The sequence below is a fragment of the Entelurus aequoreus genome, linkage group LG09 (assembly GCF_033978785.1).
Source record: "Entelurus aequoreus isolate RoL-2023_Sb linkage group LG09, RoL_Eaeq_v1.1, whole genome shotgun sequence".
NCBI classification, from domain to species: domain Eukaryota; kingdom Metazoa; phylum Chordata; class Actinopteri; order Syngnathiformes; family Syngnathidae; genus Entelurus; species Entelurus aequoreus.
Genome location: NC_084739.1, coordinates 34,440,198 through 34,456,011, shown reverse-complemented (window position 1 = coordinate 34,456,011; position 15,814 = coordinate 34,440,198). Strand labels below are relative to the sequence as shown.

Genomic DNA, 15,814 nt, shown 5'->3' with positions numbered 1-15,814 from the left:
CACTTTATATTTATTTTATTATTTTTCTCTTCAGTACCTGATATGACGGTTGTAAGAAGACTGGGTTGTTGTCGTTGACATCCACTATGCGGAGATAAACGGGCAGCTCAGCAATCCTGGGAGGACTTCCGTGGTCCCTTGCCCGGATTGTGAAATTAAGCCATTGCACTTGTTCGAAGTCCACCGTCTGGTTTGCAACAATCTTACCTGAGAAGTTTGCCAGACAATGACGGTTACTATCAACTGGGATTGGAGTGGGTTTCATATTCTAAACTAAAATACTTCATTAGTGAATACTAACATACGATATGACTTCATGTAGGCAAGAGTTTGTGATGATGTTGATTAATATTAGCATGTTGGTGCTGTGGTGTTGTCATACCAGTGGAGGGGTCCTCCAGTCTGACGTAACCCCCTCGTGGTAGGTGGAGCAGTTGATAGATGACCTGACCATTGGGGCCTTTGTCCGGGTCCACAGCTGACACTGACAGCAATGTTGTGCCTGGCTGCGCTCCCTCCAAAATCTTTTCGGTAAAGTTTGTAACTCCAAAAGGCCGGAAACGAGGAGCGTTGTCGTTTACATCCAAAATGTTGATGGTTAGTCTTGCTGAAGTGAAAGGTAAACAAGGAAATTATTATTGTATCGAGTATTTCACAGCTTTATGACAGAAGATGAATTTACCATTCGGGACACTGCCAGACTTGTCGATAACCTCACTAGCATTGTCGTGAACAGACACAATAATCTCGAAGGTTGCTACCTGCTCTCTGTTGAGTGGGTTTCGTACAAACACAGCACCTGTAACACATTTTTAACCCCAAAAATGTATTATTATAATCAGAATATTGACCTAATTGTGATCATATATATATATATATATTTCCGGACTATAAGCCGCACCTGGCTATAAGCCATACCACCTGAATTTAGAGGAAAATACAGATTGCTCCATATATAAGCCGCACCCGACTATAAGCCGCAGGGTTTTGATGTGTAATTACCGTAGTATATAGGGGTTCCTGCTACCACGGAGGGGATTGTCGGGACAGAGATGACTGTTTGGGAACGCAAAGCGTCCCATTTATTAACAATAAATCTTTCAATCATTCAATCAAACTTTCACATCTTTGACATGGCGAACAGCATTCGTGCAGAGTACAAATAATACAACGGTGCAAATTAATACAAAGTGCTCGCCTGTACGTTATCAAAATAACCAGCCTACCGGTATATGAAAAGTCAGTCTTTAATCATTGTGTCATCGTCTTCCTCCTGCGTACTAAAACCACCGGAATCCTCTTCGTCGGTGTCGGAGAAGAACAGGCCGTAAATAAGCCGCACCGTTGTATAAGCCGCAGGGACCAGAACGAGGGGAAAAAGTAGCGGCTTATAGTCCGGAAATTACGGTATATATATATATATATATATATATATATATATATATATATATATATATATATATATAAATCCCCTGAAGAGCAGGGAAACCTGCGAAACAGGCTTGTAGGGATGAAAAGTAGCCTCTGTGTTTTTTCCTGACCTAACGTATAGACATATATATATTTTATATTATATATATTCTAAAATGTGTTTTGTTAAACCACTAATGGTAACAAAAGGTGATATTATTGTTTTGTTTTTTTTGCTTTGAAAAATTTCACTGTTGCAAACAGCACCTTTAAAGACCGAAATGGGGCTACAAAATGTTTTTGTTTATACCCACAAAAATTCTAGGACCGGCCCTGATCAAGGATATTAAAATGAGAATGATTTCTAACCGGTGTGTAGGTCAATGCCAAAGGACTCCTGCAGGCCTTCCACGGGATTGTTGCCATCATCCTTTGCCTCCACTGAAATGATGTAATACTCCAGCCGTGGATGCAGGTCGGGGTCCTTGGCGGTCAACGTGGCGACCACCACCCCAGGCGGCGTAGACTCGTTGACATTAATCATGGTTATAGGCTCTATAAAACGGGGACGTGAGTCATTGACATCATCCAGGATGACTGTCAGAGTGGCCGTGCCAGACATAGGTGGCGTGCCGCGGTCCGTTGCCATGACAACCAGTCGGTACGATCCACGCTCCTCCCTGTCGAGGGTGGTGTTGCCAACCAGGACGGCACCGGAGAGCGCGTCAACCACAAATCGATCCTGCGCGCCGCTTACTAAGCGGTACATGAGCCAGCCGTTAGAGCCGGAGTCAGCGTCGATGGCGGACAGCTGGGTCACCACAACACCTGGAGGACACACGCCAAGCTTACACACTGTATTATACCAAACATTCACTATTGCTTTTTTTTTTTTTTTACACGCACCAGTCGGGCTGTTCTCTGGGAGTCTCACACCGAAACTGGAAGGACTGAAAACAGGTGGGTTGTCATTCTGGTCCAGGATGGTGACTGTGAGAGGAACACTGCTGTTTAATCCCCCAATGTCCTCCCCGACAAGGACCAGCTCTATCCGAGGCTCCTGATACGCCTCACGGTCCAACTTGGCTCCCTGTTGCACATGTATGACTCCTAGAGAAAGACACACACTGTTGTGGAGATACTTTCTACACATCTGTACCCATGCTATGGAGCGATTGTTACCAGTATTGGCATTCACAGTAAAAAGGTCCACTCGAGCTCCCAGCAGACGATACTTCACCACAGCATTGGGTCCAATATCCTTATCTACGGCCAGAATGGGCCCATTCAGCACTGTTACAGTACTACCTGGGGGGGTGAAGAGGCACGAATGTTGGAACTTTATGAAGACTTTTTATTTGAAATTAATCCTGGTTTCATCTGAAAGGATGATGAAATGATGATTTTCGCCTTTTCTGATTTATACTGGCTCTAGGCTTTGTGTGGCCCTAACAGTGTTGGGTTAGTTACTGAAAACCAGTAATGAGTTATAGTTACTAGTTACTTCATTTCAAAAGTAACTCAGTTACTAACTCAGTTACTTACACCAAAAAGTAATGCGTTACTTTGAAAAGTAACTATTTAGTTACTTCTTTTTTTCTTTTCTTTTTTTAAAAGCTCCCATTAATGCCCTTTAGCCTTCATTTCAGTACTGTTATTGCACTGGAGAATAATACAATGTGTTGATCAACTTGACATGCATTTGCATCACTGAACTCTGCTAAGCAATGTGGTCTACATACAACACACAAACAATGTGGTCTACATACAACACACAAACAATGTGGTCTACATACAACACACAAACAATGTGGTCTACATACAACACACAAACAATGTGGTCTACATACAACACACAAACAATGTGGTCTACATACAACACACAAACAATGTGGTCTACATACAACACACAAAGACAAAGATATGTTTCAAAGGCCAATTTGTTTCTGGCCAGAACAAATTGACAAAACTATTTTAAATAGCTGCAACATAATGGCACTTTAACTTGAACTTGAAGTAGATAGGATATTTGATCCAAGACACAACTTACATTTAACTAAAATGTTATTTTCTTTGTGCTCGACAAAAGAAAAGTATTGAGAATTTCTCCATGTTAAAAAAATCGACTCTTGGCTTCGCCTTGATGTCTTGTTAGTTGTTATGAGAGTAGTGTGTGTGTGTGTGTGTGTGGCCCTTTAAGATATGACAGCATGTGGGGGAGGGACGTCAGTGAGTGAGTGGGCGAGAGAGGTGAGCGAGCGCCGCGGCGACAGTGAGTGCGTGCAGGTGCTCTCTCTAGCTTGGTGGATGGCTGCGTGCAATAAAGTCACAAAGTTGCAACAAACCGCCGGCCTCGTCATTCACCCTCAGCTGTAAAGACCACTTCCGGGTAAAGTGAAGGTTGTTAGCCCCGAAGGAACGTCTCCCCTGCGCTCCTCAACTACGGTATGGGAGTCCCCCTCGCCCCCACCCACAGAAAGCACATACGCCCTTTCTTTTCCACCGCAGCGCTGCCACAAAACACACTCAGATCTTCAGTTTCTAGCCGATACTACATAAAAAATAACGTAAAATAACGCAGTAACGCATCATGTAGTAACGGTAACTGAGTTACTGAATATAAAAAATAACGCGTTAGATTACTAGTTACCGCCGAAACTAACGGTGTTACACTAACGCGTTACGCGTTAGTCCCAACACTGGGCCCTAAACACAATTTTGTTTGTGATCTTTAATATTACTATTAGATTCCAGAAGGGCTCCCACCCCACCGTAAACCTAACGTCACCACCCCACATACACACGCTCAGTAAATTTACATGCACTAAGAAAACTGATTATTGGCATAATTTGGTTGAAACTAACTTTTTACAACACATGTATAAACCCTAACAAGGTTAAAGTCATACATAGTGTAATACCTCCAAGATGCTGTATGGAAAAAAAGAAGAAGTTTGGGAACACTTTAGTATGGGAACACATTTTCACCATTAATTAGTTGCTTATTAACATGCAAATTAGTAACATATTGGCTCTTAATTAGTCATTATTAAGTACTTATTAATGCCTTATTCTGCATGGCCTTATTATACAACCAGTATGCCATTAACTAAGAGTCTTCCCTCAATAACCTCAGAATTATTGCTTATTAGTAACCCTAACCCTTATATGTTTCCCTAGTGTCCAAATAACTCTAAATTAAGTTTTTGTTACTTTAATAAGCAACTAATTAATGGTGAATATTTTCCCCATACTAAAGTGTTACCAAAAGTAGTTTTTACTTTTTAAATATGAAATTAACGTTCAGTATCTAGAGTAGGAGTCATTAGGCTTTTTTAGGCTAAAGGTGTGATGATCCGTTGCCCGGATCATGTTTTGCTCTATTAGTTTTACGACTTCAGTTCTGTTTTCAGCACCCCTGGGTTTGTGTTTTTCTGTTACGATGTGGTCGCATGTTTAGGCGTGGGTCGTTCTCCCAAGATGCAGACGAAACTCCGGATGCAGTGTGCAGGTAAGAAAATTATTTATTGTCCATAAATCGTTCGAAATACAAAAAATATGCAGCGCGGTGCCCACGACACGGAAAACAAGAATGGCTTAGCCAAAAGGATGCTAGTCAAAAACACGAGCAGGAACAAAAACATAACTTGTTGCATGTAGGCAAACAAGACAGCCAGACAGTGTGTGGCGAAAAACAGGAATATGTAGCTCTCTGATTAGTGCCCAGGAGCAGGTGAGCGTCCCGAACACTAATCAGAGGCGGGTGAAACTAATCAGCACCCGTGGTAACCAAAACACAAACCCAGGGGTGCTGAAAACAGAACTGGGGTAGTAAAACTAATAGAACAAAACATGATCCGGGCAACGGATCATCACAAAAGGATCCCTAAAATATCCTAAAGCCCCCTAAATTATTTGGTGTTTTTTTTTTAATGAAAGTAAATTTTTTTGGTTTTTATTTTACAAATAGTGCTGACAAATGTATCATAAAGTAGCCAGACTATGAGTTTTAGTAATCATACAACCTGTCATTATTGACTTGAAAATTATCATAACTATGTCAAGTTTACCTTTATTCATTATGTAAAGATTATCTGAATCATGTAGGATTATCATTAGTGGATAATAATAATCATTAAATACGTCATTATTATAAATATTATTGATATATTATTCTTAGTTAATCTATTGAGGGTTAAGCATCCTCTGTCTTTCAAAACTAGGGTTGCCTCTGTTTCGAACTTTAATCAAGGAACGCACCACAATAAGATGCAAAAGTGAAACTTAAACATAACTTTGTCCGATGTTGCTTCAAATAGATTTCTTATATTTTCATCTTTCTTCTATCATCCTGGTTCCCAAGTGCTGCAGCTGTGTGTGAATGCATAAATGTGAGCTCTAATGAATTTATGACGTCGGTGTTGAGGGAACAGTGAAGTGTTCTAATGCTGGGTTTGCTGCTACCATTATGCATTTTTACAAGAGGGTGTCAGTTTTGTTACACATTGCTAATCTAATTCAAACAACCTTATTATTTAATTTTGACAGCAAAATAGATTTTTATTTCATTTTTATTTCATTTAATTTATAACTCACAAAATTTTAATTAAAAAATTATTGACAAAAGCCTAGGCCATGATCATGGTTGCGGCCCTAGACAACCGCATAGAACGTTTATGTGTCGGTCCTGCCCTGGATACTCGTGTTAAACAATGCCAAAGTGTCAAATCATAAGGTTCATGTAGTTTGGCATGCCTCTGACCACTGTGTTGTGAGTGAGTATTTTTTTTTTTACCAGCATATACAGTGCGACGTCACAGTGAGGTGGACATACTTGTTTGGACATTTTGCATAAGCTATCCACCAGAGGCTGCGATGAGGTAGCGACTTGTCCAGGGTGTACCCTGCCTTCCACCGGAGTGCAGCTGGAATAGTCTCCAAAATAGGCTCACAAAATCTTTTGCCATATTTTCGATTGATACCAAAATGCGTATTATCATCTAAAACTAATGTAAAGTATCCAAACAACAAAGGAATGAGTGCTTATTACATTCTAACATAAGTGTAGATATAATGTAAACAGATATTAACAGTAAATGAACAAGTAGATTAATAACTAATTTTCTACCGCTTGTCCCTCATAATTCTGACAAAACAATTTAATGGGGTATGACACAATATGTTAGTGATTACGCCAGCAGCCATATTAGGAGCCTTTGTTTGCTTACTTACTCTTATTTTATGACAATTTCTTCTTTGATTGCAATTAGAAACATATATTTAATGTATCATAAGATTTTCTGTTCAAATAAAAAGGAGATGAAAAATGTTTTACATTTTTGTGGTCCCCTTTATTTTGAAAAGTTTCGAAAAGGATCGAAATACGGTTTGGTAGCGGTATATGGTACCAAAATGCCATCCATCCATTTTCTACCGCTTGTCCCTTTCGGGGTCGCGGGGGGTGTTGGAGCCTATCCCAGGTGCATTTGGGCAGAAGGCGGGGTACACCCTGGACAAGTCGCCACCTCATCGCAGGGCCAACACAGATAGACAGACATTGTATACACATCCATCCATCCATTTTCTACCGCTTGTCCCTTTTTGGGGATATATATATATATACTTATATATCCCACGACCTCGAGAGGGACAATCCGTGGAAAATGGATGTATATATATAAACACTTTTCAAAACTTTTCTAAATAAAGGGACCACAAAAAATGTTTTTGGCTTTAATTTAGCAGAAAATCTTTCTTATTGCAATCAAAGAATAATTTTGTCAAAAAATTATATATATATATATATATATATATATATATATATATATATATATATATATATATATATATATATATATATATATATATATATATATATATATATATATATATATATATATATATATATATCAAAAGTCAACATTTTTAACTAAACTTTAAGCTCATATGGATAAAAGTTTGGAAATTAATCCATAAAATAAGCAAATTTATTCTATACTGCAAAGCAACATTTTCTCTTGTATCACACATTTCAGCTTTTTAAAGAGGAAATCAAATCTGTCTTTGGAGTGAAAACTAGCAGTATACAAACAGGAAGTGGTGCAGACTTGTTAAACACAATTTTTTCAGTAAGAAGCTCTTCTGCTAACGGCAGAAAAAGAGGTGAAACATTCACACATGCACACACACACATCCACACTCATGCTACCTGCTGCAGAGTTCTCAGTTATCTCTGCCCTGTAACTGTTCCTGCTGAATACAGGCCTGTTGTCATTCTCATCCAGAATAGTTATGACCAAGAGGTCCGAATCCTGGTGGAGAAATTTGCATTCATAATGGTACCAACTTTGTCTCACACAAGATTGGTGAATTGGTAAAATTCTACTACATGGACAGAGTATTGATTCAATTATTGCTGAAAATGGTGTGAACATGCAGTGAGCAAAGTGGGATTACCCTGCGAGCAATGCGGGGATTCTCAGGGTTATCTTTGACAGTGATAGTGAGTCTGTACTCAGCCATTCGCTCCCTGTCCAGTGGTCTGTTCACCTGCACCACACCTGACTGGAAGATACAGAGAGGAGATTTTAAATACACTACAATAATCATTGCAAAAACACAAACTTTGCATTCTGATTCGATCAGTTTTTGAGAAAACCAGCAATTACATGCATTTTTGGTGAGCAACACCAGTCCTAAACTAGGCCCTGGCTTCAAACACGAGTTCACAAATCCCAACTGGTTGAGAGGTAAGTCGAGCAGCGCTAGCCAATGAGCTAAACGTGCTGTTAACTCATTGTCCATCGCACCTCAATCTTAAATTTGACAATCACTGTTCTAAACAGTTCTAAATGACTGATTATAATCCAATGCAATTGTATTTGGCTTGATTGATTGATTGAGACTTTTATTAGTATGTTGCACAGTCAAGTGCGTATTCTGTACAATTGACCACTAAATGGTAACACCCGAATACGTTTTTCAACTTGTTTAAGTCGGGGTCCTGTTGAAATGTTAAGACATGTACAGCACTAAAAAAAAGCACACATGCACTTAAACAATTCAGCAAGTTCAAAAAGGATGAGGAGGAAGCAAAGTTTATTTGATCCCACCAAAAGGAATTAAGTGTCTGATATGGTACATACTAGTACTTTAAGTTATTTGCTTAACGTACTAAGTACTTGTTCTATTTCGATTTCGTTTATTCCAAAGATTGTGTTTTTCCTCGGTTGTTGAAAAGATTTGTTGAGCCTTACCTGGTAACCTTTTATTTTTTGCTTCGTACGGGATTTTAGTGGTTTGAAAATGTACAAGATCTGTAAATTTTATTATTTTTGATTTAATAAACAATGAATTTGTATGTTCCAATAACTAGCCTTATGGATTATCTTAACTGCTCTTTTTTGCAGTACTTGTTAATGTATGAAGTGTACTAATGTATTATTTCTACACAGTAATTCAGATATGGTAACAGCAAAGAATAGTACACACTACACCAGGGGTGTCGAAACTTTTGGACTGGGGGAGTGCATTCAAAGTAATCATATATATATATATATATATATATATATATATATATATATATATATATATATATATATATATATATATATATATATAGTCGAGGTTGCTGCGGTTTATCCGTTATACAGTGTTCAATACCGGGGTAGAGCGGAATATCCCCTGAAGAGCAGAGAAACCTGCTTGTAGGGATGAAATAGCATCTGTGTTTTTTCCTGACTTAACGTATGTATATATATATATATATATATATATATATATATATATAATTGTAACAGGGTCAATTATGTCTTGTAAATAATGTATTTTATAAATCTTTATTATTGTTATAATTACACAAAATGTGTAAGGTACATGTAAATACCTGGATATTGTTCAATGTTTTGTCAATTTGGAACCATTGTCTCGTTGTCCCTCCTACTGCAATAATTACTGTGACACCTGTCTTTTTATATGCGTTGGACACGCCTTCCAACTTCCCTTTTGTCCACGATTGATTGATTGATTGAGACTTTTATTAGTAGGTTGCACAGTGAAGTACATATTCCGTACAATTGACCACTAAATGGTAACACCCGAATAAGTTTTTCAACTTGTTTAAGTCGGGGTCCACTTAAATTGATTCATGATACAGATATATACTATCATATATACTATCATCATAATACAGTCATCACACAAGATAATCACATTGAATTATTTACATTATTTACAATCAAGTAGTGGACATAGAGAGAGAGAGAGAGAGAGAGAGAGAGAGAGAGAGAGAGAGAGAGAGAGAGAGAGAGAGAGAGAGAGAGAGAGAGAGAGAGAGAGAGATAGAGAGAGAGATCAGAAGGCATAAGAAAAAGAAAAAGTATCTGCATTTGATTGTTTACATTTGATTATTAGCAATCCGGGGAGGGTGTTAGTTTAGGGTTGTAGCTGCCTGGAGGTGAACTTTTATTGTGGTTTTGAAGGAGGATAGAGATGCCCTTTCTTTTATACCTGTTGGGAGCGCATTCCACATTGATGTGGCATAGAAAGAGAATGAGTTAAGACCTTTGTTAGTTCGGAATCTGGGTTTAACGTGGTTAGTGGAGCACCCCCTGGTGTTGTGGTTATGGCGGTCATTTACGTTAAGGAAGTAGTTTGACATGTACTTCGGTATCAGGGAGGTGTAGTGGATTTTATAGACTAGGCTCAGTGCAAGTTGTTTAACTCTGTCCTCCACCTTGAGCCAGCCCACTTTAGAGAAGTGGGTAGGAGTGAGGTGGGATCTGGGGTGGAGGTCTAGAAGTAACCTGACTAGCTTGTTCTGAGATGTTTGGAGTTTAGATTTGAGGGTTTTGGAGGTGCTAGGGTACCAGGAGGTGCATGCATAATCGAAAAAGGGTTGAACGAGAGTTCCCGCCAGAATCCTCAAGGTGCTTTTGTTGACCAGAGAGGAAATTCTGTAGAGAAATCTCGTTCGTTGGTTAACCTTTTTGATTACCTTGGTTGCCATTTTGTCACAGGAAAGGTTAGCCTCTAGAATGGAACCTAGGTAGGTGACCTCATCTTTCCTGGTGATGACACTGTCACCTACTTTTATGTTGAAGTCATTGACTCTCTTAAGTTTGATGTGGGACCCAAACAGGAAGGATTCTGTTTTACCCAAGTGGATGGATAGCTTGTTGTCAGCGAGCCAGGTGCAAGTTCTACAGAGCTCAGCACTGAGGATTTTCTCCACCTGTGACTTGTCCTTGTCTGATACCAGCAAGGCAGAGTCATCCGCAAACAAAAACAATTCACAGTCGCATGCCGATGACATGTCGTTAATGTATATTAGGAACAGTAAAGGTCCCAATATACTGCCTTGGGGGACTCCACAGCTCACCGAGAGGGGGGGGGGCATGGTGCCGTTCACCTCTACCACCTGCTCCCTCCCCTCCAAGTAAGACTGCATCCAGCTCCAAGAGGTTTTGTTAAATCCGATTGCTCTGAGCTTATCCAACAGTATAGCGTGGTTAACGGTGTCAAAGGCCTTCTGAAGGTCCAGCATGACCATGCCGCAGTATTTGCCCGCGTCCACCTCATGTTTGATGTGGTCGGTCAGATAGAGAAGGCATGTGTCAGTGGAGTGGTTAGTTCTGAAGCCGGATTGGAATTTGTACATGAGTTTATTAGTGGCAAGGTAACTATCGACCTGTTCATAAACTATTTTCTCCATTACTTTCGAAATGGAGCTGAGAATAGAAACAGGTCGGTAGTTGCCAGGTTCCAATTTGCTTCCTTTTTTAAAGAGGGGAGTTACTCTTGCTATCTTAAAATCTTTTGGTACTTGGCCTTGTGTAATTGATAGGTTTATTATGTGCGTGATGATCGGGGCAATGATGGAGGCAGAGTCCCTGAGGAATCTGGAGGGAATATTATCAAGGCCGGTGGCCTTGTTAGGGTGGAGCGCGCTCAATTTTTTAAACACCTCATCAGCTGTGACCATTTCTAATTTGAAATCATCGTTGGATACTCCTAGCTTTCTGTAGAAGGCTTTAATGTGTTCTACACCAAAGCGACCAGAGTGGTGGGACAGCTTGTTGACAAGAGTTGCGGCTATGCAAGATGTTAAGTCTGCTAGCTACCTCCATTTTGTCTGTAATGAGGGAGTCACCCTCCTTGATGCTGATGTTGGTGAGTCTTGTTTTAAGTTTCTGGCTGCAACCAGGAAGCTGGTTGTTGAGAATTTTCCAGAGCTCACGTGGCTTATTCGTGTTTTCCTCTATTTTGTCGTTAATGTAATTTTTTTTAAAGGATTTAGTCAGGTTGGTTGACTTATTTCTTAATTTATTGCATTGCTTTTTGAGAGTTGAAAGGAGTAATTTGAGGTTGATATTATTGGGTTGTTTATCTACTTCTGTTTTACATTTTTGGTATTCAGAGTATTTCCTGTCTCTGTCTTTTATGGCAGCTAATAGGTCCGGATTCATCCATGGTTCCGAGCGGGCTTTGATCCTGACTGTTTTCACGGGAACCATGTCATTTAGTATCTTTAGGAACGCCGTTTTGAAGCGATCCCAAGCGACATCGACCAGGTTGCTTGCGAGCACAGGGGACCAGTCCCACTCATCTAATTTTAAATTGAAATTGTCATTGGAGTATTTTTTGAGGGATCTGGATTGGGCTGTTATGTGGCCATTGGCTTTAGGTTTAGCTATTTTACGGGTGCAGAAGGTTAGATAACGGGAGAGGTAGGCGTGCATGCGACGACATAAATTTTATTGTCATGTTAAGAATTTAAGTTCACTATCTTTTTCTGTATTATATTTGTGTAGGGACTTGACGATGGAAACAAAGTTATTGACGACAATTGTATGTTGTGTATTGTCAGGTATGTTTATTTCACTGTTGTACTTCCCTTTTGTCCACGATAACGGGAGAGAAGTTGACGATGGAAACAAAGTTATTGACGACAATTGTATGTTGTGTATTGTCAGTAAAGTGCAGCTGAGCAATCCATGGTATCGGTCGTGTTCCATTAAAGCCACACAACGCAGAGGAAAAGACCACCGGTTACACTTGGTGCCGTGACCCGGATGAGGAAGGCGTGGTAGTCGAAGGAGAAGTTGTACTTGTTGGGCAGCGTGACCGAGTACAGGCCCGTCTTCTGCACATGGGCCACAGCCTCCTCAGCAGCCCCCACTGCCCCCTTCACCGCAGGCCCGACCCCAGCCACCGCTTCCACCTCTTCATGCAGCCTTTGTTCCTGTCCAGCCTCTGCCGGAATACAACCCTGCAGACTACCCAGGAAGTACTTGCCCTGACCTCCAAAGGGTACTGGTAGGCCAACAGATGCTGGGCCAACAGCAGCAGGGCCAAGGTCAACAGTTATCTGGGTTAGGTCCTGGAATGATTCCTCAGCAGCCCCCGGATGGTCTCATGGTTGCCACACCTGCACAGACGCTCACTGACACGCTGGATGACATCATGGCAGCTATGAGCAGCCGCGTGCCCATGCTTAACACAACCACCTCACCCACTCCCTTGTCCCAACCGCCCACACAGACGTCTGCTAACATCTCCTCGCCACCATCTGTGCTCCCCCTCTACCCCTCGGTTGACATCGATGCACACACGGAGAGTAACCATGACACAGCGTTGATACTGGCATGTGCAGGAGGGCACGAGGAGCTAGTGTCTGTCCTCATTGCACGGGGAGCCAACATTGAGCACCGCAACAAAAAAGGCTTTACCCCTCTCATCCTGGCTGCTACCGCTGGCCATGTTGGCGTTGTGGAAGTGCTCCTCGACAAAGGGGGTGACATCGAGGCCCAGTCTGAAAGAACCAAAGACACACCTCTCTCCTTGGCCTGCTCTGGGGGACGACAAGAGGTTGTCGAGTTGTTGCTGTTACGGGGAGCCAATAAGGAACACCGCAATGTTTCAGACTACACACCTTTGAGCCTTGCTGCCTCAGGCGGTTATGTTAACATCATCAAGATACTCCTCAATGCTGGAGTTGAAATCAACTCCAGGACCGGCAGCAAACTAGGAATCTCTCCCTTGATGCTGGCAGCGATGAATGGTCACGTACCGGCAGTGAAGTTGTTGCTGGATATGGGCTCAGACATCAACGCCCAAATTGAGACCAACAGGAACACAGCTCTGACCCTAGCCTGCTTTCAGGGGCGGGCTGAGGTTGTTAGTCTGCTGCTCGATCACAAGGCCAACGTTGAACATCGTGCTAAGACTAGTCTTACTCCTCTGATGGAAGCGGCTTCAGGGGGTTATGCCGAGGTTGGCCGTGTTCTTTTAGATAAAGGTGCTGATGTCAATGCTCCACCAGTTCCCTCATCCGAGACACTGCTCTCACTATTGCTCCTGACAAGGGTCATTACAAGTTTTGTGAGCTGCTTATCAATAGGGGAGCCCATATTGATGTACGCAACAAGAAAGGAAATACGCCTCTTTGGCTGGCAGCAAATGGCGGTCATTTTGATGTGGTCCAGCTCTTGGTGCACGCCAGTGCCGATGTGGATGCAGCAGATAACCGCAAAATCACACCTCTCATGGCTGCTTATCGCAAGGGTCATGTAAAAGTGGTGCAGTACCTTGTCAAGGAAGTCAACCAATTCCCATCAGATATCGAGTGCATGAGATTCATAGCCACCATTGCTGACAAGGAGCTGTTGAAGAAGTGCCACCAGTGCATGGAGACCATTGTCAAAGCCAAAGACCAACAAGCAGCTGAGGCCAACAAAAACGCGAGCATTCTCCTCAAGGAGCTAGATCTAGAGAAGTCTCGAGAGGAGAGCAAAAAGCAGGCTCTGGCTGCCAAGCGAGAGAAGCGCAAGGAGAAACGCAAGAAGAAGAAAGAGGAGCAGAAGAGGAAGCAGGAGGAAGAGGAGGGCCAGAAAACCAAGGAGGACTTTTCGGGTATGCAGGAGCTGAAGGAAGATTCCGCAGAAGAAACAGAGGTTCCTATTGAGCCTCCCAGTGCAACTACCACCACCACCATCGGTATATCTGCCACCTCAACCACTTTCACCACAGTTTTTGGTAAGAAGAGAGCAAGTGTAGCCACGACCCCGATTACCAACCGCAAGAACAAAAAGAACAAGACCAAGGACTTGCCAAATGAATCGATAATATTACAGGATCCGCAGGTTGCACTTGCACAGCACAAGGCTGACAAAAACAAAATCCATGGTGAACCCCGAGGTGGAGGGGGTACGGCAGGTGGCAACAGTGATTCTGACCCTTTGGATAGTACCGACTATGCAAGTGAAAGCAGCAGCAGTGGAGGGAAGAGCCAGGAACTCAACTACCTCCCTGACCTCACCTCATCCACGTCGTCGTCCTCTTCTTCCTCCTCATCATCTTCCTCTGCCCCTTCTTTGGGAGCCACCCAGTCCCAAGCTCTTGGAGTTGGCCCCGAAAAAAGACACTGTCCTCAGCCTCAAACTGAAGTCAAGTTGGACAAGGTCACGGTCTCCATCTCAAAACCAACACAAAAAGCTCCAGACATGAGCGACTCCACCTCAAACACTTTACCCTCTCCATTCAAGACCATGGCTCTTCCGGTTACCTCACCCAACAGTAAGTTCAGCCTTACGAGCCCCAAAAGGGGCCAGAAGAGGGAAGAAGGTTGGAAGGAAGTTGTCCGGAGATCTAAAAAGCTTTCGGTGCCAGCCTCTGTCGTGTCACGTATCATGGGCCGTGGAGGCTGCAACATCACAGCCATTCAAGATGTGACAGGCGCCCACATCGATGTGGACAAACAGAAAGACAAGAATGGCGAGAGGATGATCACCATTAGGGGAGGCACAGAGTCTACACGATACGCAGTCCAGCTAATCAATGCTCTAATCCAAGACCCAGCCAAAGAGCTTGAGGATCTGATCCCTCGGAATCACATTAGAGCCCCAGGCTCAAAAATGTCCTCGGCTTCTTTCTCCAGCTCTGCAGGGGGAGGCAGTGGTCCAAATTCGGGGCCAAAGTCACTTAGCTCTCTGGTAACCTCTACAGGCATGTCGTTCCAGCCTTCATCATCCACGTCGTCGTCCTCTTTTTAGGCCGGAAAGATTGGGAAAGGCCTCTCATCAAATGTCAGACAACCTTTCCCGGTATCTCTACCCCTCGCGTATGCCCACCCTCAGCTGGCCCTCCTGGCCACTCAGACCATGCACCAGATCAGACACCCTCGGCTTCCCATGGCCCAGTTTGGTGGCACTTTCTCTCCAGCAGCCAGCACCTGGGGACCCTTTCCTGTGCGACCCGTGAGTCCAGGCAGTGCTAATAGCTCCCCCAAACATAATGGAGGCAGTGCCGCAGGCCAGGCAAGACCCAACACGACCCCAAGCGAGCATAGCCACACTTCCAGCTCCGCAGCTTCAGTCACCACTACCAACACCATGACCACCACCGC

The 15,814-nt window shown here is 42.5% G+C and overlaps 1 protein-coding gene across 1 annotated transcript in view; it reads right to left on the bottom strand.

Annotated features, from left to right (window-relative positions):
- Window positions 1-15,814, bottom strand: part of LOC133657369 (cadherin-23-like) — a 122,009-nt gene that overhangs the window by 44,706 nt on the left and 61,489 nt on the right. The window contains exons 10-17 of the mRNA XM_062058627.1: window positions 7,867-7,974; window positions 7,619-7,721; window positions 2,593-2,718; window positions 2,317-2,520; window positions 1,780-2,238; window positions 683-799; window positions 383-607; window positions 38-207 (exon numbers count right to left, since the gene is read on the bottom strand). Of these exons, the coding sequence (XP_061914611.1) occupies window positions 38-207; window positions 383-607; window positions 683-799; window positions 1,780-2,238; window positions 2,317-2,520; window positions 2,593-2,718; window positions 7,619-7,721; window positions 7,867-7,974 (1,512 nt within the window). The remainder of the gene's footprint in view (window positions 1-37; window positions 208-382; window positions 608-682; window positions 800-1,779; window positions 2,239-2,316; window positions 2,521-2,592; window positions 2,719-7,618; window positions 7,722-7,866; window positions 7,975-15,814) is intronic.